At 36.1% G+C, this 23845-nt stretch overlaps 1 protein-coding gene across 6 annotated transcripts in view; it reads left to right on the forward strand.

The window, feature by feature from the left end:
- Positions 1 to 23845, forward strand: part of CBLB (Cbl proto-oncogene B) — a 242330-nt gene that overhangs the window by 136690 nt on the left and 81795 nt on the right. For all 6 annotated transcript variants that reach the window (XM_060198429.1, XM_060198431.1, XM_060198428.1 and 3 more), the window contains 4 exons: positions 4274 to 4395; positions 10585 to 10722; positions 16056 to 16143; positions 19193 to 19324. In XM_060198429.1, the coding sequence (XP_060054412.1) occupies positions 4274 to 4395; positions 10585 to 10722; positions 16056 to 16143; positions 19193 to 19324 (480 nt within the window). The remainder of the gene's footprint in view (positions 1 to 4273; positions 4396 to 10584; positions 10723 to 16055; positions 16144 to 19192; positions 19325 to 23845) is intronic.

Raw genomic sequence — 23845 nt, forward strand, 5'->3', positions numbered from 1 at the left:
TGCATATATTATTTCTTTTGAAGTCATCCCATAGGTCTCTGTTATTGTTTTCAGAATCTCTTAATCTCTTTTTGAGATCTCTTACTTCTTTTTTAGTTGTCTCTAATTCATCCTCGATCTTGCTAATTCTGTCTTCAGCCTCATTTATTCTATTCTCTCTCCCCTCTGCTGTTTTCTGGAGTTCATCTATTTTGTTACCCTGTTCTGATACTGTTTTAGCTTGTTTAGCTAGTTGTATTCTTAGCTATGTCAGCTTTCAGCTCTCTAATGACTTTGAGATAGTGTTTTCTTCCAGAGTCTCATTTGTTGTTTCTGCATTTCTGATTACAATTCTTTCAAACTTTTACTCCTGTGATTATTTTCTTAACTAGTGTTTGCATGTTGACCTCATTATTTTGTGCTTCAACCTTTGGGGAGCTTTTAGCTGGACCCTTGTCTTATTTCATTTTGCCAATATTTCTTCTTGTTGGTTTAACCTTTCTATATAGTATGTTATGAGGTCCCTCTCTGAGTACTTTTCAAATTACTGATCAGTCTTGGATGAATTAACTTGTGTCTATGTAAGGTCATTAAAGTGTTCATAGTTGTGGAAATTGACAGTTGTTTCAATAGTATTTTAATCCCTGAGTTGGAGCTCAGTGGCTTAAAAGCCTCTTTTGTTCTTTTTCTTTCCTGGCCATGGGATCCTGAGGGCTTTTAAACTATAAGTAGGCTTCTTAGCTTAATCACTGACTCCTGACCAAAAGATAAAGCAGGGTGGGGCAGAGATAATCCAGTGGTTATGCAAAGAAACTTTCACATCCCCACAGCTAGGCCATGGAGGTATAGATCTTCTCCTGAGTTTCCTGGTTAGTTCTCTGTCCCCTGGTGTCAGCACAGGGCCTCTCTGCTGCTATTCCAGATTCTGAGGGCAGTAGCAATGGAGACTCAGAGCTGCATTTGGTGAGTCTCAGGGGAGTCCTCTCCTCCCTTCAGCTGTCCCCTTGTTGGTGAAACAGACTGGTGGTGGTGTCTCAACTGGTAAACTATTGGACTGTCACCAGCCACTTAATTTCTCCCTAGGCTCTTCTCTGTCCATGAGCCACATGTGTTTGTACTCACCGGTGACTTGGTGGGTTGCTGAAGTTGTTCTAGTTCTGTCTGGTTGCGGTCCCAGTTGTCTCCTTTCATATTCCTAGTTGACCCAGGAGAGGAGAGAAACACAGCTGCTGCTGTAGCCCTGCCTCCGGAAGTCCTTTTCCATTTCTCTCTGTCCTATCCAACAAAGACATCAATAATAACTACAACAATAAAACAACAAGGGCTAGAAAAGGGAATAAATATCTTTTAAAAAAGAATAGTTATAACTATATTCTTCATGAAAATATAACTTCTGAATAGTTTAATTGCATCAACATGCTACAGTCATGATATTTCTTGCTTGACCTTCTGAATAGCTATGAAATAGAAATATCAATGGCTGGCTAATAAGCAATAAAAAGGTTAATTGTTATGTTTTATTAGCTCTGAATTGTTGGGAATGGGATATTTAACAAAGTGAGATCTGAAGTGGGCTATCAGATAGGCTCCTAAAATTGGGATGCTAATAATGTTGTATAGGAGTCTGAGGGGCTAGTAGACAATGTTGAAAATTGTCGGAGAAGTTAAAGGAGAAAGAAATCTGCATATCAGTTACCCTTCATTTCTTCCCACAGAGTAAATGAATGAATGTGGGGTAGGTACTGGAAAGCCCCTGTAATTACTGTGTTCTTTATTTTCTTTTTCCACCATTTACTTTGTTTTTCTCCTCTGGAAGCAATTCAAAGATGCTGGGACTTGGATTTTGCTTCTTAGTCTGTTTTTCCACTATTGTAGACAATGAAGTTGTTGAGGAAAGGTGCAATAAATTTTCTGGGAGACAGAATAATGAATAGATTGAGGGAATATACTGGTGACTGGAATAGCTCACATCAGTGGCATGGTGAGGGGAAGGCAGAGAAAGAGTCATTCATTGTAGCAAGGGGTTAGACTATCTGAGCATTAACAGTCAAGACCTGACAATATAATTCGAAAATAACTCTTGAAAATAGCATTTTGGGAGAAGGGACAGTCTATTCTCTCTAATTCACGTTATTCACTTGTGTGGTCAGTTAAGATTTATCAAATAATTCTATATTGGCATTTGTAGAAAAGTATTCCTTTAAAAATAAATTACAGAACTGTTTTTTAACTACTAGGTGTTTTTATTAGTGATAGCCACAAGAAAGCTAGTACAAAGACTCCTACAGATTTTTTACAATTTGAAGCTGTCCCTGCAGATTATTACTGAGTAGTGGCTGCTGAACAGTGCAGCAGTTGGCTAACAACTGTTTTGTTTTCACTTATATTTCGATCAGTGCATTGGTTCTCTGAATTTTATGAAAACAACTCTTCCATTCATTCATGTGAATTTGATTAATGGAAGTAATCCTTTATCTTTACATAGGGGAGCAGAAAACAAAGTCTAGAGTCTGTAGTATCAGTTCCCCCCCCCCCCCAAAACATTCTGATATCCTTCCAACTATTGTTTATGCAATATTTAGTCATAACTTAAGAAGGAAATTAAAACCATATATTTAAATACACAGACAGAACTTTTCATAATGCTGTTTTCTAGAGCTCCTTTCTGTCTAATTAGATATTTTGTAACAGAGGAAATACCCTAAAGAGTTTTCTTGTTATGTCTTAAAAAGTTTTTTTTTTTAAATTCTTCATTACTAAAGCATTCTTTTCCTTGTTCTCCTCATCTCAAGGGTTATAATCCTTGAAGAATTCTGCCTTATAAAATTGAAGCTTGCTTAACTGTAATGAGGAACAAGTCTCAAAACAAACAAAAGCAAGAGTTCTATACCAATCATGTCTAAGGTGGCTATTTCAACAAGCTTCACTTGACAGCATTAAACACCATTTTCCCCCTCTTATGTAGAAGATTTAATTTAATAATCTGGCACATCAGGTTCTTTAGATTGCCAATTTCTTGGAATAAATGTTGCACCAGCCTAAAAATTACGGCAGAGATGATTCACTTACACCCTCAAGCAAAGTTGTCTATCATTGACTGCTTTTTTTCCTCTTGCCATAGTAACAGAATGGACACCTAACTAAATTAAAGACAGAATGTTAACTGTGTGTAATTCTGTGAAAGATTTTTACATAATTTATGTTTAAAACACAAACTTTTTTTATGTTTTGTAACTAAGCAAGGATAAACCAGATGTGAGTACAGCAGTATATTACCATGAAAAAAATAAAAAGACACTAGGCTCAGAATCGGCCTTTTAGACAAATCACTAATTATGGGGGATGTTCAGCAACAGCTCTGTCTGATTACTGTGTTTGACACTATACATTGGCACTGGAGTCCTTTCCATGGGCATGAGAGATAATTACTTGCTTTTATGTAGTTTATGATTAATGTGAAATCTTTGCCAAATCAAATAAGTTTTATGATGCGATGTTTTTGTTCTATGAAGTGAGTTGCTGCAGGTATGGTAATAAACAAAACAGGTAAATAAGGAGGTAAAGAATATGAAAAAGGTAATGGTTTCAAACAGGGTGTGGTCTGAGAAGGTTTATGGGGAATAATTACATAGATATTTGGAGAAAGAAAATTCAGGGGGAGGAATCAGTAAATACAAAGATCGTGAGGCCAGAGAGTGCTTTTAAGCCAACAGCAGAAGTGAACATGCCTGAAAAAGAGACAGTTAAGTCCAAGAATCACATAATTAAGGACAGAAAGTGAACTGGAGAGCAGCTCTCTATAGAGCTTTTAGGCTATTTGTAAGGACTTTGACTTTTAGTAAGGTTTTGGGATGAAGTGATGTTTATCTTTTGAAACAGTCACAAGTGCTACATAGAGAGTAGAAGTTTTAGAGAAGAGATTATGTGGCTTTCCTTTTTTTACTTTCTCTATTCTTTCCCTATGAAGAAGAAAAAGAAAAAAATGTATATTTTCTGCATAATCGTATTTTCTGCAGAGAATAAGCTCTTGCATGTTTGCTGTCAGGTAATAAATATTGAGGCTGGGGAAAATAGCATAATGGTTATGCAAAAGATTCTCATGCCTGAGGCTCCAGAGTCCCAGGCTCAATCCCCAGTACTTCTATTAGTCAGAGCTGAGCTATGGTAAAGAACAAAAAAGTTGACTTACAAGCTCATGTTAACTTTGAAAATACCCAGGAGAATTTCAGTTAGCATATTAAATAATGAGCAAGTTGGCATTCACTAGATAATACTATTTAATTCCTGTTTTTAGCCTTGGGGCTCTATTTTACGGAATTGGAATTTCTTAGCTGTGACACATCCAGGTTACATGGCGTTTCTCACATACGATGAAGTTAAAGCACGACTACAGAAATACAGCACCAAACCTGGGAGGTAAGACTTTTTAGCAGTCATTTTATATGCTATATTTAAAGAAGAAAGACTCGCTGTGGCTTCTATTTTAAATAAAGCATTATACTCATAAAGGTGGGAGTAGGGGAACACTCGTAGACAAGTTGGGTTTTTTTAATTGAAGTGATGTATTCTGTTTGTTCTGGTACTGTTTGTGAAGTGAAAACAGTATATGGAACTATGTGAAAAGTGAAAAAAGTGAACTATGTGAAAAGTGAAAAGAGTATATAGAACTATGTGATTTCATGACTTTGAAATGCATCATCTTAGAATTTCAGTTTTGAAATTGGAGTAGCCTATTTGCATATTAACTCTTTATCACCCCTAGGTTTGTGTATAAAATTATGTATTTACATGAATGTATGAATATTGTGTAAGAAATTAGATACATTGATTTCATGTTCATGTTAAGTATATTTCAACTTCACTCTATGACAAACATATGTAAATTACAGATATGTACTTGAGAAGCACATAAAAATCAAAGTCCGTTGTTATAATTGAAACCAATTTTATATCCAGAAAATGTATTTCATAATATCACATGCTTTTTTACAGCCTCAAAATTTATACTTTATTTTCCATGTGATCACACAGGTTCATAGAAGTTTACTATTTGATCAGCCTTCTCGCTTCACTCAAAGAATTACAACTTATTATTGTTAACCTGGGAGCATAAAAATCTGTCTTTTTGAGCAATCAGCACATTTCTGTCACAGATCATCTCGATAGGCATTAGGCAGGATATTTGTTCTTTGACAAGTTTGCTGGGTAGTAGTAGTAGTTGACACTTGCCTTCTGAACACAAACATTTTAGTAGATGCCTCTGAATGTCCTTAAGTGTAGTGGTTTATATATAGGAATTATTCCATCTTGAATAATTCTAAGCCTTTTATTTATCACTTTTCTAATATAATTTAAAACCAGTTTTCTCTGCTACTTTAAAATTTAAAAAAAGTATTTATAAAAAGGAAACACTGACAAAAGCATAGGATAAGAGGGGTACAACTCCACACAATTTCCACTGCTAGAACTCCATATTCCATCCCCTCCCTTGATAGCTTTCCTATTCTTTAACCCTCTGGGAATATGGATTCAGGGTCATTATGAGGTGCAGAAGGTGGGAATTCTGGCTTCTGTAATTGCTTCCCCGCTGAACATGGGTGTTGGCAGGTCAATCCATACTCCCAGCCTGTCTCTCCCTTTCCCTAGTGGGGCAGGGATCTGGGGAAGCAGGGCTCCAGGACACATTCGGGGAGTCATTTGCCCAGGGAAATCCAGTTGGCATCTTGTTAGCATCTGGAACCGGATGGTTAGAAAAAAGTGTTAACATATAAAACCAAAAAAATTGTTGACTAATCATGAACCTAAAGGCTGGAATATTGCAGATGAAGATTTGGGGTCTCCATTTTGAAGATAGCTAGTAGTTATATTCCAAAGCACCCATGACTATACTAGTTTTTTCCTGAGCCTGACCTCTGATAGGCAAGTGGACCCAAGTTGTTGTCTGGGGAGATAATGTTGTGGCTGGAAAAAGGGCTAGAAAGCTGGATCAAGGGAGAGAGTAGCTCACAAATATGGGAAAGGTGTATAAAAATTGTTGACTGTGTAAACCCCATCAATTTGATATGATCTGGGGCCCATATTCATCTTAGGAGCCAATGTAACCTCTGCATCCCTGTAGGTCTTAGCTTGCATTTTGTGGTCATGAGTAGAAACATTCCAAGCTGCCCCAATTTCAAGACCCATCTTCCTCAGGTGGTAGATAAGAATATATTATCCAGCCTCCCTTCAGAGGATGGAACATTTTCTACTGTTGTTCATCCACATTGAGGGCAAGGTCCTATAGGGGCCCCTCAAGGTGTCCATTGTGTTGTTCCTGATAGAGATGACCAGTGACAGTGGAGAGAGGGATCTATTTGAGGTCTAGGTCCATCATGTCTGTGTGGGAATCCCAGGACTCCCCAACTAGGGTCCCACATGATGGGGTGACCCGCCTGATAGTGACTAAAAAGTCATTAAACTATGTGAGTCTCTTACCCTTATTCAGCTTTTGTAGTCCTTACTTTGGTAAGGTTAGCTTTGGAGTGACTGAGGAAATTGTAATAGGAAGTAGGTGAGGAGGGTATCTAGGTCTAAGTAGAAACTATTTCATTAGGAACTTTATGGTGTCTTTTTAGGTCTTTGTACTTGCTGCTACTTTAAATTTTTAACATTGTGTATGGTATTTTTTAAAAAGTAAATGAGACAGAAAGCAGTCAAACTCATATTGAATTCCCTTTAGATCAAAGATAATTTTCATTGTGACCACGATGGCCAGGTATTTTACTTGCTGACAGTGGCTAATGTTAGTGATTTTTGTTTCATTCAGATAACACATAACCAGAATTTTTATAATCCTAACTCTAGATTAGCATTATATAAAGTATCTTTATGTTCCTTAAGTTTGATTTGAAAGGTGTGATATGTTTAGACTCATGCCATCATGTAAAATTATCTTAGTGTTTGGAATGCCTTTTTCAGTTCCACAAACTCAGTTTCTTTTGTGTTCTCTTGTTCAAAGGTATGGAAATTAATCACAGTAAATTGAGATCAAAGCCAGGGCTCACACCTATAGAGTAGTGCCCTCTGTAAGGATACTTTACTTTCACACTTGCCCCATAGCAGCTTATTCTAAGTTATAAGTAGTTTGCAATAAAATTATTGCTCTGTGGTAAATTTTACTATACAGAGTTTGGTGGGTTATTTAAAATGTTCTTGGGAAATACTCTTCATGAGTAAATCATATGATTTTGATAAGTCTTTGCTTCGCAGAATATTTACATTTAACCGGTCTTTTCTCGTGGAAAGTATTTCATCTCTTTGGCTTTATGGTAAAGGAAATAGTTGGGTCTCTTCCAAGGACATTTGGTTTCCTCAGATTTTGATTTACTTGAGATTCAATTTGCAATAATATACTTGTGTGGAATTATTTTCATCTGATTCTGATGAATAAAGCCAAAAATTGACAAGCTCATAATCTATTTTCCCAGTAAGAGAACAGTTTCAACTTTATCTTAAAGTTATTTTCATAGATTATTTTATTTTATTTTATTTATTCCCTTTTGTTGCCCTTGTTTTATTGTTGTAGTTATTATTGTTGTTGTCGTCATTGTTGGATAGGACAGAGAGAAATGGAGAGAGGAGGGGAAGACAGAGAGGAGGAGAGAAAGATAGACACCTGCAGACCTGCTTCACTGCCTGTGAAGCGACTCCCCTGCAGGTGGGAAGCCGGGGTTCGAACTGGGATCCTTATGCCGGTCCTTGTGCTTTGCGCCACCTGCGCTTAACCCACTGCGCTACAGCCCGACTCCCATTTTCATAGATTTTTTAAGCTATAGGGTGTTCTTTATACTTCACTACTCATTTTACTTCCAAGTCATGTATTAAACAAACATGCTAATCAAGTCCAGTGACATTACTTGTGGTGTTTTTTCTTTTTAATTAGATAGAGACAGAAATTGAGAGGGATAGATAGGGAAGAGACAGAGAGAGACCTGAAGCTCTGCTGTACCACTCATCAAGTTTCCCCCCTGCAGGTGGGGACTGGGGGATTGAACCTGGGACCTTGAACACTGTAATGTGTGCCTGTAAGAAGGTGTGCCATTACATATGTTAAATCATCCGGTAAAGATACTTGTACTTGATGCATCTATGTGTGTGTGTGGTGTGTGTACGTACACACGCATATTCATATATATGAGTTTTTTTTTCCTGCCACATACATATAATGCAGGCAGGGTACTCAAATACAGCTAACAAATTTAAGTTAACCTAGTTTTGATCTGTTCTGTTTAAGGGATTATAAATAAAGGGATGGCTATTTTAATGGCAGTATGCTTAAATCTAAAATGAAACAATAAATTAATAATAGCAATGAATATAAAATCAAGTCAGTGTCTGTTGTCACTAGGAGTGAATTTTTAAAGTACTGCATATTTGTGTGATTTATATATTTTAGTAACCTTGATTTTCTGTTGTGAAACACTGAACTTGATAGGGTTAGATGACTGCCATAAGATTAACTAATTATGCAGCTCAGCTCTTTTTATTTTTTACTTAAAAATTAGTAGCTGTAATGCTTATAAAAACATTTTTTTTCACTGAAACTGATATTAACTATGAAATTGCATGACTTCTAAAAATTATGAATTGAGTTTGGTGTTAAAAGTGAGCTCATATGTAGACATTTATATAAGAAATTATAAGTAATTGTGTTGCTTCTTTTTTAATAAAAGTTTTTAAAAATTTATTTTCCCTTTTGTTGCCCTTTTTTATTGTTTTAGTTATTGTTGTTATTGATGTCATTGTTGTTATATAAGACAGAGAGAAATGGAGAGTGGAGGGAAAGCCAGAGTGGGGGGAGAGAAAGATAGATTCCTGCAGACCTGCTTGAACCGGGATCCTTGCGCCAGGCCTAGGGCTTTGTGCCACCTGCGCTTAACTCGCTGCACTACCGCCCAACACCTGTGTTGCCTCTTTTTCTTAATCTAACTTTTTTAAAAAAAAAGATTTTATTTTATTTATTTATGATAAAGATAGGAGGAGAGAGAGAAAGAACCAGACATCATTCTGGTATATGTGCTGCCGGGGATCGAACTCAAGACCTCATGCTTGAGAGTCCAATGCTTTATCCATTACGCCACCTCCCGGAAACTTAATTTAACCTTTTTAGTAGTTTATACTATAAATGTGATAAACATATGCTAAAATACGTCAAATTCCTCAATGAAAATTGACTCAATTTCTGTCTGAGGCAAATTACATTTTTTAAAAAAAATTTATAAAAAGCAAACATTGGCAAAACCATAGGATAAGAGGGGTACAGCTCCACACAGTTCCCATCACCAGAACTCTGCATCCCATCCCCTTCCTTGATAGCTTTCCTATTCTTTAACCCTCTGGGAGTATGGACCCAAGGTCATTGTGGGATGCAGAAGGTGGAAGGTCTGGCTTCTGTAATTGCTTCTCCTCCGCTCAACATGGGCATTGACAGGTTGTTCCATACTCCCAGGCTGCCTCTCTCTTTCCCTAGTGGGGCTGGGCTCTGGAGAAGTGGAGCTCCAGGACATACTGGTGGGGTTGTCTGTCCAGGGAAGTCTGGTTGGCATCATGCTAGCATCTGGAACCTGGTGGCTGAAAAGAGAGAGAACATTCAAAGCCAAACATTTTTTTTTTTTAGTATTTATTTTCTCTTTTTTGTTGCTCTTGTTTTTCATTTTTGTTGTAGTTATTACTGTTGTTGTTATTGACATCGCTGTTGTTAGATAGGACAGAGAGAAATGGAGAGAGGAGAGGAAGACTGAGATGGGGAGAGAAACATAAACACCTGCAGACCTGCTTCACCACCTGTGAAGCTACTCTCCTGCAGATGGGGAGCCTGGGGCTTGAACTGGGATCCTTACTCCTGTCCCTGCACGTTACACCACGTGTGCTTAACCCTCAGCACTACTGCCTGACTCCCACAAATTTTTGACTAATCATGAACCTAAAGGCTGGAATAATACAGATGAAGAGTTGGGGGGGCACTCCGTTTTGTAGTTAGCTAGTAGGCATATTTTAATACATTTTTATCCCATCCTCTAATGCTGAGCTTTCTCCTTTGTCCAGATTTTTGTTTCCAATAAATAACTACTATCCTAGCTCTTTGACACAACCAGAATTTTCTTACAGAGCACCCCTTTAGGTGATGGCAGTAAATCACTGAATAGTTTACAATTATAATTATTTTTTCGCTTAATCCAAGATATATCAAAGTTAAGTATTAACTTCCCCTCCCAAGAACTGGAGCCTCCTATGTGCATGATAGTACCATTTCTTGGCCAGGTTTTCATTCAGCTAGAGATTATAGCACCAGAGCTGCCTCTGGTACCACAGTACCATTCACATAGTGCTTGGGCACAAGCTGGGGCTGTGAACATGGCAAGACATGCACCCTATCCAATAGGCTTATCTCTCCAGCTAGGTTATTACTCTTTATACAGATCAGTAGATGAAGAAATACAGTGGTTTTAAAAGTAAAATAGAAATTTGTATCAGAAATTTTGAATAATTGTGTTCTTTTTCTTTAAAAAGCTAACAGTTTTTAATAGATTATACTATAACTGAATGTAATTTTGTCATGTTTTACAGCTACATATTTCGATTAAGCTGCACTAGATTGGGACAATGGGCCATTGGCTATGTGACAGGTGATGGCAATATCTTGCAGACCATACCACATAATAAGCCCTTATTTCAAGCCTTGATTGATGGCAGCAGGGAAGGATTGTAAGTATGAGGATACGGGATTATGGTATTTGTTATACACAAAGTTGAAAAACCAGAGTTTGCATTGTGATGAAGACAATGAATTTAGTTGGATGGTCTTTAAATAGATTTGGATGACTTTAGTTATCAGACAATTTTTTTTTTTTCCTCTTCCAGGGTTATTGCTGGGCTCGGTGCCTGCACCATGAATCCACTGCTCCTGGAGGCCATTTTTTCCCCCTTTTGTTGCCCTTGTTGTAGCTTCGTTGTGGTTATTATTATTGCCCTTGTTGACGCAATTCATTGTTGGATAGGACAGAGAGAAATGGAGAGAGGAGGGGAAGACAGAGAAGGGGAGAGAAAAGATAGACACCTGCAGACCTGCTTCACCGCCTGTGAAGAGACTCCCCTGCAGGTGGGGAGCCGGGGGCTCGAACCGGGATCCTTATGCCGGTCCCTGCGCTTTGCGCCACATGCGCATAACCCACTGCGCCACCGCCCGACCCCCATCAGACAATTCTTAAAATAATCATTTTATAGTAGACCAATTATGTAAATTTCAGTATCTTTCATAGAATATACAGAACATCAAGTTATACATGAATTTCTGTCTTAGGAAAAATGTGACTTAATATAGCAATTTACAAATAATAACACTACATAGTAAGAAATAATTTCCTAAAAGAATTTACTTTTGTCACTTCATGCAACAGTCAACTTGTTTTATTTTTCATTTTGACCATCTTACCATATTTCTTTTTTTTCCTCATACTTTATCCTTTTGTTCCTTTTCTCTTTGTATCTTCCTTCTTTTAAACATACTTGTAACTGGCTAGTTTCTGTTTACTCTAAGCTCTTACTTTTTAGACATTCATTTTAGTTACGTGCCATTCCCTCCATCCTTTCTTTGTATTTTCAGTATTGCTTCATCATGCTGATTTTTTTTGTCCTCTGCCTCACTGAATAGCTTAAGGACATGTGTGTTTAAACTTGTTATAACATGCATAGAAGTGATAGAATTTTAGGGAAAGTTCACCAAAGTTAACAGAGAGTAGATGGCGTAAGTTTTGCATTTTCTAAAGTAATTGTTTAAATGGTGGGTTCTGTGTTACCAAATGTATGTATGCTTTCTTTAATTTTCATCATGTATTATAGTTTACCTCTAGTGTGCAAAGGTTCATAAATATAGCTTTGGTTCACTGGTTCCAGGGATTATATTTTTTAGATATGTGTTTGAGGATTCGGAAGATAGCATACTGGTTATGCCGACAAGTTCTCTTGACTGAGGCTTCAGGTCCTAGGTTTCATCCTTTGCCACCATAAGCCAGAGTTGAACAGTGCTCTGGTTTAATTAAAAAAAAAAAAGATTGAAAATTTTAACTTATAAACAAAACAAATTTGTAAATGGAGTAATTCAGATGTAGTTTATTTATGTTATATTTTCCATCTGTTTTTCAAAAGTCAATACATCATAATTCATCAATAGTTTTGTCTTCATGCTATGCAAATAAACTGACTAAACTGGTTCATTAGTGTTGGATTACATTAAAATAGATTAGGTTTAAGTTTCAAACCAGAGTTTTATAGTCTATTGAAATTTATATTATATTGGTTAGATAGGGTTTTATCTTTTTAAAGAAAGAAATTAGAATATTGTCCAGCTCTGGCATATCAATGGTGGGATTGAATCAGGATCTTCTGGGAACTCAGGCATGAATGTATGGTGTAATGCTATTTTGCTATTTCATGTTTTTCTTCTTAAAATTAGTAAAACATCCCAGAATATCAACCTATCTGGCTGCCACTGTAAACAGCTATTTTTTCCTAATAGTTACCAATATTTTATGATGGGAATTTTAGTTCCTTTATTCCTTCACTGTCATTAGAAGGGGCCCATCAGATTTTACTGAGTCTCATTGAATTGACTCTCAATACAATAAGTACAACCTTTTAACATCTCCACTAACAACTTCACTGTCATTTCTTGCGAGTTTTTCCCCCTAAATTCTTTGTAGAATGCCTTCGTGCTTTTGAAGTGTGATGAAAAACATGTGAGATGTTTAAAACAACATTTTAGAATCTAAGAAGAAATTATGTGCCAGCTTTTGTTTATCATGTCCAATCTATAGTACTTGTAGAATTTTATCTCATTCCATTAATAATACTCAGCTGTGTTATTTGCAGAGGTACTTAATTCCTTTCCCTAGATCTTAAAAATATAAGTTGTCCAGGGGTCGGGGTGTAGCGCAGCGGGTTAAGTGCACATGGCACCAAGCACAAGGACCAGCGTTAAGAATCCCGGTTCGAGCCCCTGGCCGCCACCTGCAGGGGTGTCGCTTATGAAGCAGGTCTGCAGGTGTCTATCTTTCTCTCCCCTTTCTGTCTTCCCCTCCTCTCTCCATTTCTCTCTGTCCTATCCAACAAGGACAGCAATAACAACAATAATAAAGAACAAGGGCCAAAAAGGGAGAAAATAGCCTCTAGGAGCAGTGGATTTTTCTTTTTCTTCTTCTTTCCTTTTTCTTTCTTTCTTTCTTTCTTTCTTTCTTTCTTTCTTTCTTTCTTTCTTTCTTTCTTTCTTTCTTTCTTTCTTTCTTTTTTAGCAGTGGATTCTTAGTGCAGGCACAGAGTCCTAGCAATAACCCTAGAGGCAAAAAAAGAAAGAAAGAAGGAAAAAAGAAAAAAATATATATATATGTTGTCTTCTTATCCTTTAGCTTATGGTAACTTGTCTTGTGTGATCTAAATTTTTGTTCTGTTTTGTTTTGCTTTGTTTCTTTTGCTTTCTTGAGTAAATTATAACATTCACTAAAATGTTTGTAGACCCTTGATGCTTTAAAGATTTATTCATTAAGCTATTGTAGACTCTTCACTTAAGGACTTTTTTCTTCTCCAGAGAATTGTATTATTATATTTTTGCCCTTTCATCACTGTAGCATATTTAATTTTAAGTCAAAGATGTATATTGGACAAAGTGAGTTATAAATTTTGCTGAGAGAGTAGATCTTAAATGCTATCATAAGAAACTATGTAACTATGTGATGGTGGATATTAACTACACTTATAGTGGTCGCCATTTCATAATATATATAAAGACCAAACTGTTATGCTGTACATCTGAAACTAATACAGTATTAGATCTTAATTTTAAAACAATGTGCATTAATATTTGTAACTATTGAACGAAAAATGCCCCAGGCTCAATCTCATAAACCAGCAGTGCTCTGGTTAAAAAAGGGGGTGGGGTGGGGGAAAGGCTGCAAGGAATTAACTGATGAGATCAAGCAGTAACCCTATCTATTTACATTATTTAAATTCAAAATTGGTGTTTACCAACAAAACACTTCATTATTAATGAGTTTCTGAATGAGTAAAAGCTGATTACAGCAAGATGGTATTAGAACTTAGTTTTGGTTTTTACTTTAATTTTCTTTTAGAGCTTGTGTTTATAGGTTATCCTGTGTTTGTAGATTAATTTGAAGTAAATGAAACATAGAATTGTATATTTTATACTTTATTTAGAGCCCCGTGCATTTGTGTATGTGTGTGTGTTTCAATGTGTGTTTTTGTGCATGTGCATTGGTGAGTTAAAAATGAACCAGCAAAAGAATGGGAAATTGGAGAAAGAAGAACCCAAAGTATTTGAATGATTTTGTGGTAAAACTGTAGATTTTAAATCCATTTTTCTCCTTGCAGTATTAAACAAGGTATAAAATGCTATAGCTATCATTAATTGTACTTCAAGTAAAAGAGGGCACTTATTGAAAACAATTATATGTATATGCGGAATATTTTTGGAATTTAAATTGCCTGTAAATAATCTTGTGTAAAAACTGTACATAGTAAAAATACTTAATTGAGACAAAAAAAAAAACTGCTCAGCTCTGTCCGTTTCTCTGTTCAGGAAACGGAACCTGCAACTTCAGAACCTCGGGCATGAGTCACTTTGCATAACCATTATGCTTTCTCCATCCCCCCAAATATTTAATTGAAATTTGCTGTTCTAAGTTCATATTCATTGTATATTGCTATATGAAATGATTTATAGATTTTAAGTGTCCAAATTATATCTTGAATGTTATAAAAACAGTGATAGATTCTTCATACAAGTTACAAAAAAATGTCTCAGAAATTGTGTTTGATTATAGAAGAATCTAACTAAATAAACTTAAGATTCAATGAGGTCCTGTATTAGTGACCTGGAAGGTGACATAGCGGGCAGTGTGTCTGACTCTGAAGCTTAGGACCCTAAGTTTGACTCAGAAAATTGCATATGCTCAAATGATGTTCTGATTCTTTCTCTTGCATTAATAAATCGTAAAAGCAATACAAGTAATGAGGAGATAACATGATTATGCAGACTGTTATGCCTGAGGCTCCAAGGTCCTATCTTCAGTCCCCAGCACCACCTAAGCCAGAGTTAAGCAGTGCTCTGATGAAATAAAAATCAATAAACAGGGGGTCGGGCGGTGGCGCAGTGGGTTAAGCGCATGTGGCGCAAAGCGCAGGGACCAGCGTAAGGATCCCGGTTCGAGCCCCCGGCTCCCCACCTGCAGGGGAGTCGCTTCACAGGCTGTGAAGCAGGTCTGCAGGTGTCTATCTTTTCTCTCCCCTTCTGTCTTCCCCTCCTCTCTCCATTTCTCTCTGTCCTATCCAACAACGAATTGCGTCAACAAGGGCAATAATAACCACAACGAAGCTACAACAAGGACAACAACAAGGAAAAAATGGCCTCCAGGAGCGGTGGATTCATGGTGCAGGCACCGAGCCCAGCAATAACCCTGGAGGAGGGAAAAAAAAATCAATAAACAAATAAGTGATTTTTTTAATATTTATTTTATTTATTTATTCCCTTTTGTTGCCCTTGTTGTTGTTATTATTGTTGTTGTCGTTGTTGGATAGGACAGAGAGAAATGGAGAGAGGAGGGGAAGACAGAGAGGAGGAGAGAAAGATAGACACCTGCAGACCTGCTTCACCGCCTGTGAAGCGACTCCCCTGCAGGTGGGGAGCCGGGGTTCGAACCGGGATCCTTATGCCGGTCCTTGTGCTTTGCGCCACCTGCGCTTAACCCGCTGCGCTACAGCCCAACTCCCAAGATAAGTGATTTTTTAAAAATATTTTTATTTATTAATGAGAAAGATAGGAGGAGAGAGAGAAAGAACCAGATATTACTCTAGTACATGTGATGCTGGGGCTTGAACTTGGGACCTCATGCTTGAGACGCCAATGCTTTATCCATTGTGTCACCTCCCAGACCACGAGTGATTTTTTTGAAAAAAATATAGTGAACCAAGAAAATCATTTTTAAAACTTTGTTTACTTCATGTTAACAAAGTCCCTGTTTATATCGCAGCTATCTGTATCCTGATGGGAGAAGCTATAATCCTGACTTAACAGGACTATGTGAACCTACACCCCATGATCACATAAAAGTAACTCAGGTAAGAACAATTTCTGAATATATTTATAATTAACACCTGCCATTATTTCCTTTGAAAGTAGTATTTTGTCATAGCTAGCTCATGTACAAGATACTAAAGAATTTTAAGTATTTGAAAATGTTTCTATTTTGAATAAAATATATGCTGTTAATATTGCCCCTTCTGTAATATTGTCATTATATATGAAAACAATTAAGTATTATATCATTTGATAGAAAGGAGAGGACTATAGATTTAGAAACATTCAGAGAATATTAGAGTGATTATATGCATAAAGCTTTTAGAATTGAACGTGTAAGTTAAGTACACTGAAGATAATAATCATATTGAAAAATCCATTGTTGGCACACTCACGGGATTTGAATGGGATCATAACTTGATAAAATCTTCCTTGAGAATGATGGCCTTATTTGTCAAAATCTAAATTCAAACACATTTTGACTCTAGTTGTAAAACAACATATACTAACATTTTTACATGTGTATTCATTTTAAAACACTTTTATAAGATGTAAGATTACAAAGTTTAAAAGCATTCTTTTGTAAACCATAGTATATATGTTTATATCATTCTGTATAGTTATTTTTTCTTAAATTTATTTATTCCCTTTCTTGTTTTTTATCACTGTAGTTATTGTTATTGATGTCATCATTTGATAGATCAGAGAGAAATGGAGAGAGGAGGGGAAGACAGAGGGGGAGAGAAAGACGGACACCTGCAAACCTACTTCACCACTTGTGAAGTGATTCCCCTGCAGGTGGGGAGCCACGGGCTCGAACCGGGATCCTTATGCCCATCCTTGAGCTTTGTGCCAAATGCACTTAATCTGCTGCGCCTACCGCCCAATTCCCTCTGTATAGGTATTAACAAGAGGTAGGTAGCTCTAAATAGATAGACTTCTGGATCTTGTTATGTGAAAAGCTTCATTTAATATATATTTATTTATTGGATAGAGACATAAATTGAGATGGAATAGTGAGGTAGAGAGGAAGAGAGAGACACCTGCACTTGTGATGCTTTACCCTTGCAGGTGGGGACTGAGGGCTCGAACTTGGGTCTTTGCGTATTGTAACATGTATACTCAACCAAGTGCACCACCACCTGGCCCCCAACATATCATTTTATAGAATCACATTATTTAAGCTCACATGTTATAAATAAATAATAGTTTATATGAACATATGATATAGAAAAGAAAAGAAAAGAACACCGAGCCAGTAAATGTTCAACTGAGGAAGTGAAAAGCTTAGATGAGTTGAGGATGAAAGAGAGAACTCAAATATTTTATTCTATATATACCTATTTTTTTAAAATATTCTGAAACTGAGACATTTTAGCTTTATATAATAATCTTTTAAAAATATTTATTTATTTATTGGATAGATACAGAGAAAGAAATTCAGAGGAAGGAGGAGATAGAGAAGGACAAAGATAGACACCTGCAGACTACTTCCCACTCCTGAAACTTTCCTCTTGTAGGCGAGGGCAGGGCCTTGCACTGAGGTCTTTGTGCATTGTAAGGTATGCTCAACCAAGTACACCACCACCTGGCCCCATAATATCACTGATATGTAGATTTTGTGAGAATTTTATAATTTAATGTTTGATTGTCATCTTAAAATTGTGTGCTATTTTTGTATTTTCTACAGTATGTAAAAATACAACCATAAAAGAAAGTTTTTCTTTTAGTTAACGTTTTTTTCACAGTATAGGGTAATACCACTAATCCACTTCTGTCAAATTTTTATGCTATATTTATGAGAGAGGAAAGGGAGAGACACCAAAATGCTACTTGACCATCCATTTAGTTCTCCAGATTCAGTCCTTGATGCTCCCATGGAGTGTGCGTAAGGACCAAATTTTATCACTTATTTTACTGAGGTTTAGATACTTCACAAGCAATTACTAGACTAGAATATTGCCATACTTAAACAACTGTTTATTTCTGTTTCCTTCTCCTTATATCTCTATCAAATAATTTTCATTTTCTTTATATTCATGAATATATTCATATCTTATTCGTGACATAGAATTGTCTAATGTTTGAAAACTAAATTTTGCACTGTTGAAAAGTTCTGATTCATTTAAGACAATTCATATATTACTGGTAACTTTTGATTAAATTAGATTTTCAGTTGTTGACTAGTTTTCTTGGCAGTGTTAGATTATGGGGGAAAATTATAGTATAGTCAGAGATTTAATATAGGATTTGAAGAAAATAATTGAACTGAATGAACCTCGGGTATTTTTTAGAATTTAGTGTATCTTCGTATTCTTAAGAGATAATGTGAAGTAGCAACAGGGTACTATAGTACCTGACTTTCCTCCATTCAGCAATGCCTAAGGTATCTGAGAAATAAAACTTAATGTTCAGTCAGAGTTATATTTTTTTGTAACTCAGGAGTAAATTAGATACATGGTGTTTGTAGAGGAGATTATCATTTACATTGCCATTTTTTACATTGTTATTGTTAAACATAAGTTTGTTTTAAATCATTGTGATTACTGAAGTTTAGTCCCTCCATTAAAAAAAAAGAGGGAGTCAGGCAGAAGCGCACATGGTACAAAGTGCAAGGACCGGCGTAAGGATCCTTGTTCAAGCCCCCAGCTACCCACCTGCAGGGCAGTCGCTTCACAGGTGGTGAAGCAGGTCTGCAGGTGTCTTTCTCTCCCTCTCTCTGTCTTCCCCTCCTCTCTCCATTTCTCTCTGTCCTATCCAACAATGTCGACATCAATTACAACAATAATAAGTACAACAGCAAAACAAGGGCAACAAAAGGGAAATAAATAAATATTAAAAAAAAGAAAGAAATCAAATAAAGCATTTAAAAATCTATACAGTTGCTGAAAACAGCTCAAATCTTTCAAAAATGATTTTGCAGACTACATTGTGATGATCAGTTGACAACATGTTTTAAATGATAATTTAATTCTGACAGGATCAAATGTGAAGCTTTTACTGTAAGTCTTTGTATTTGAGAAAATTCAATATGGAAAGTTTATGCTAGAAGTATATTGATATGGCCTTTTTTTCCCTCCCAAATTCCAGGAACAATATGAATTATATTGTGAAATGGGTTCCACATTTCAGCTCTGTAAAATTTGTGCTGAGAATGACAAAGATGTCAAGATTGAACCTTGTGGGCATTTGATGTGCACCTCTTGCCTTACAGCTTGGCAGGTATAATCAAGGTTTAACTAGTAAATTGGAAGTTTTTCTTTCATTTACTATTAATGTTTCTCTTTTTCAGTTTTCATCGTAATTATTCAGAAAGTTATACTGATAAGTTTTTCATTTGAATTGGCATGTAAAATGTGTACTCGTTTATTTATTTGATTTTACTGTGTTTTATATTTTGTTTCTTTTGCATGCATAATTTCTTTCTGTTAGTCATAAGTAGTCCTACTTTTCTAGCATTACTGATTTCATAATACGTCAAAAATACTACGAATTAACAATACTATACACTTTATCGTAGGACAAATTCTGTTAAGGATAGGTCAGAATTTGGAGTAAAGTCAACTTAGTAAATAAAATCTTAGATGTTTTCTTTTCTACTATGAAATGTAGCTCTTCTTTTCATACTTCTACAGCTTTTTAATTAAATGGGAGAATTAAGTATGAAATGTCTCTAGAACACAGCTAGTATAGAAACATGCATTTTTTTTTCATTTTGTAGAAGCAAATTCTAAGACAAATTGTCTTTGCTTTTGCAGAGACGTTCAATACATATAAATTCTTTTGATGTTTTGGAGTAAATCCTAAAAAAAATAACTGGTTTCTCCAGGTTTTTTTTTTTTTTAATCTTAATCTATAATGAAGATGTTAGAGTACATCTTTGAACAGATTTCCAGCTTTAAGTATTTGGAGGATTCATAGAATATTCTAATCAAGCTATTTTACAAGTGTGTTTTACCTTACATAGCACTAAAAAAATATTACCAATGAGATTTCAACTGTAAATAGTAAAATATTTCAGGCCTTTACAAATTTTTGCAGTTGAGTACATAATTGACATCCCTGCCATATCCCCGAATCCTCAGTCCTTGATCTTTTTTTCAACCCAGAGCCTCTCCGTTGCCTGAGGAAGGATGGCCTCAGAGGCTCATGAAGGGGGAATGCAGACTCAGAGGAGCATTGATGCCTGTTGAGCTCATTACTTGGTAATGAAATATAATGATTTTTTTTTTTTTTACCACTTATACAAAAGAGCCTCCTTCTTCCTTAGGAGAAGTTTTTTAAAAATGGATCAAGAAAAAGTAGAACTTGGAAATGAATTTCAGTTAGTTTACAGTTTCAAAACCATTTTTAAACACCCAGTCATTTTCCCTATGTCAGAAAAAAAACTTCAGTATTCCTACATTATTTCCATATATGTTTGATATATATATATATATATATATATATATATATATATATATATATGTAATTTTTTTTTACTTTAGGTTTTCCTTAATTTTCTTGCCCTAATTTCTCATTTATCCCTTTATAATGTTGATGAATTCTGTGTAGGACAAGGAGAAGTCGGAGGAAGAAGGATGCTCAGTGCAGCATCAGCAACGTCATTCTTAATATATAATCATTAAGTTGCTATTTTATTTGTGTACAATAATAGTTCTGCAACTTTAATGATATTTTAGAGTGTATATTAAATTTAGTTATGCTAGTGAAGGACAGCCATCTATGCACAAGCATATAGCAAAATCATCAGTAGAAAATAGTATAGAAAAGGTGTTGATTCAGTGCCTAAGATGGGAACTGCTTTAGGATGATTTACTTCATCTGTTACCCCCTTCAGTACTTCAGGGCACTTCAGTACTTCAACATTAATTGACAAAATGCAATGTTCGTCATGTTCCTATAATGTCTTACCTCATTGTTTTCACATTGCAAACATTTACATATCTACCTATTTCCTCTTTACAGTGTGGATTGCTTTTGTTTGTTTCTTATTGGAGCAGAATCTATGATCATTTTAATGATTTTTTTTTAAATTTAGTTTCCCTTTTGCTGTTGTTGTTTTATTGTTGTTGTTATTGATGTCGTCATTGTTAGATAGGACAGAGAGAAATGGAGAGGGGAGGGGAAGACAGAGAGAGGGAGAGAAAGACAGACACCTGTAGACCTGCTTCACCACGACCCCCCTGTAGGAGGGGAGCTGGGGGTTTGAACCGGGATCCTTATGCAGGTCCTTGTGCTTTGTGCCACATGCGCTTAACCTGCTGCACTACCGCCCAACTCCCTTTAATTATTTCTTTTTTTATCATGTTCAAGATCTGAGAATGAGTCTGAAGAATTTTATTTGTTCTGCTAGGTGGTTCCCTTCAGCTTTTCAGTTTGATATTTTTGAGTTGTGTTGCTTTACTTTTTTTTTAGATCAAAGAAACAGGCAGGATGATCTATTGTTCAGGTCTTTTCACACATAAAATTATTCTCAGGCTACAGTTTGAGAATTTCAATGTGATAATCTTTAGTCTGTATCATAAAGGCATTTTCATTTTACCTTTCCAGCATTTCCATTAGGATAACCTGAACATTTCTATATAGAGAATTCACGAAGTGGTGCTTCCTGCCAACTAGCAGATCTCCTTTGGTATTCTTTCCCCTGTCATCTAAACCACGAAACCATCTTTTAATTTAATTTAACTTAATGTAATTGATATAATAATGATTGACAAGTTCATAGGATAAGAGGAGTACAATTCCACACAATTCCCATCACCAGAGTTCCGTATCCTATCCACTCCATTGGAAGCTTTCCTATTCTTTATCCCTCTGGGAGCATGGACCCAGGATCACTATGGTGTGCAGAAGGTGGAAGATCCGGCTTCTTCTCCACTGGACATGAGAGTTAGCGGGTCAATCCATACTCCCAATCTCACCAAACCATTTTCTATTTACAATGAATAGTGTTATTATTACTATTAAGTTTATTAGGTTACACCACACCCACCACCAAACTTTTGGGCCCAACTCTCCCAATAGTAACCCCCATTGTTCTCACAAAGTTTTTTAGACAATTTTCCTCTGGTTTTGTTTGCTTGCTTTTTGTTGCAGTTTCATGTGTGTCAGTTCTCTAGATCTTACGTATGATTGAAGCCATCATCTCTTTACTATTTTGCTAATAAGCATAATCACCTCCAGTTCCATCCTTTGCCCCAAAGGTCACAATGTCTTTTTTCTTCTTCTCCTTCTTCTTCTTCTTCTTCTTCTTCTTCTTCTTCTTCTTCTTCTCCTTCTCCTTCTCCTTCTCCTTCTCCTTCTCCTTCTCCTTCTCCTTCTCCTTCTCCTTCTCCTTCTCCTTCTCCTTCTCCTTCTCCTTCTCCTTCTCCTTCTCCTTCTCCTTCTCCTTCTCCTTCTCCTTCTCCTTCTCCTTCTCCTTCTCCTTCTCCTTCTCCTTCTCCTTCTCCTTCTCCTTCTCCTTCTCCTTCTCCTTCTCCTTCTTCTTCTTCTTCTTCTTCTTCTTCTTTTTTTTTTTTAATGGTGGTGTGGGAGTTTGAACATCGGACCTCAGAGCCTCAGTCATTAGAGCACGTTTACATAACCATCATGCTATCTTCCCTCACCCTCTCCCATAACTTTTTCATACAGTTATCTGATGAGCACTTATGCTGCTTCACTCTTTGGCTTTTGTGACTAATGTAGCTATGAACATAGTAGGTGCATATGTCCCTTTGAATATTGTCCTTTCCATAAATGCCTAAGAGTGGTCTTGCTGGATCACAAGGTATTTCCATTTTTTACTTGTTTAAGGAGTCTCCATGGAGTCTTTCAAAGAGGTCATACCAGTTTATATTCTCACCAACCATGTAACAGAACCGCTTTTTCTCCATAACCTAGCCAGCACCTGTCATTTCCTGTTTTGCTGATGTAAGCCATCCTTTTAGGCGTGAGTTGGAATCTCAGTATAATTTTAATTTACATTTCCCTTATGATAGCTGAAGTGAAACATTTTGTCATATGTCTATGAGCCAAACTGTCTATTTAATTCTTTTGTCTTTTTTATTAGGATTTGATTTCTTCTGTTGACCTGTAGGATTTCTGCATAAATGCTTAATGATATGACTGACAAGTCAGATGTGTGATTTGCAAATATCTTTTCCCAATTGCTGAGTTGCCTGTTTATCCTTAGGCAGTTTACTTTCAACATGTAGAAACTTTTTGGTTTGATACAATTTCGTTTTATTTACTTTTGTTTTCACTTCATATACATGGGGTTGAGTCTCCAAATGCATCTGTGATGTTAAGGTTCTGAGGTCTTTCACCAGTGTTCTTTTCTTTGTATTTTATAATTTCAGGTTTAATATACAGATCTCTGATTTTAAGCTAATTTTGGTGCCTGTTGTTTTTAAGTAGTGGTCTAGTTTCATTTTTCAATATGTGATTGTCCAGTTTTCCCAGCACCATTTGTTGAAGAGACCTTTATTTGTTAAACGGTTTGGTTGCTTTGTCATATACTAGTTGGCTATATATGTATGCATTTCTTTCTGAGCTCTTGATTCCATTCCATTAATTCAGATGTTCACTTTTATTCCAGTAACACAGTCTTAATTAATATTGCTTTGTTGTATAAACTGATGTTGAAGAATTTGATGCCTCCTTTCCCACCCCCTTTTAATTTTTTAATTACTTATTTATTTGTTATTGGATAGAAACAGAGAAAAATTGAGATGGGAAGCTAGGATAAAGAGGGAAAGAGAC

This window comes from Erinaceus europaeus, chromosome 9, assembly GCF_950295315.1.
Source record: "Erinaceus europaeus chromosome 9, mEriEur2.1, whole genome shotgun sequence".
NCBI lineage: Eukaryota > Metazoa > Chordata > Mammalia > Eulipotyphla > Erinaceidae > Erinaceus > Erinaceus europaeus.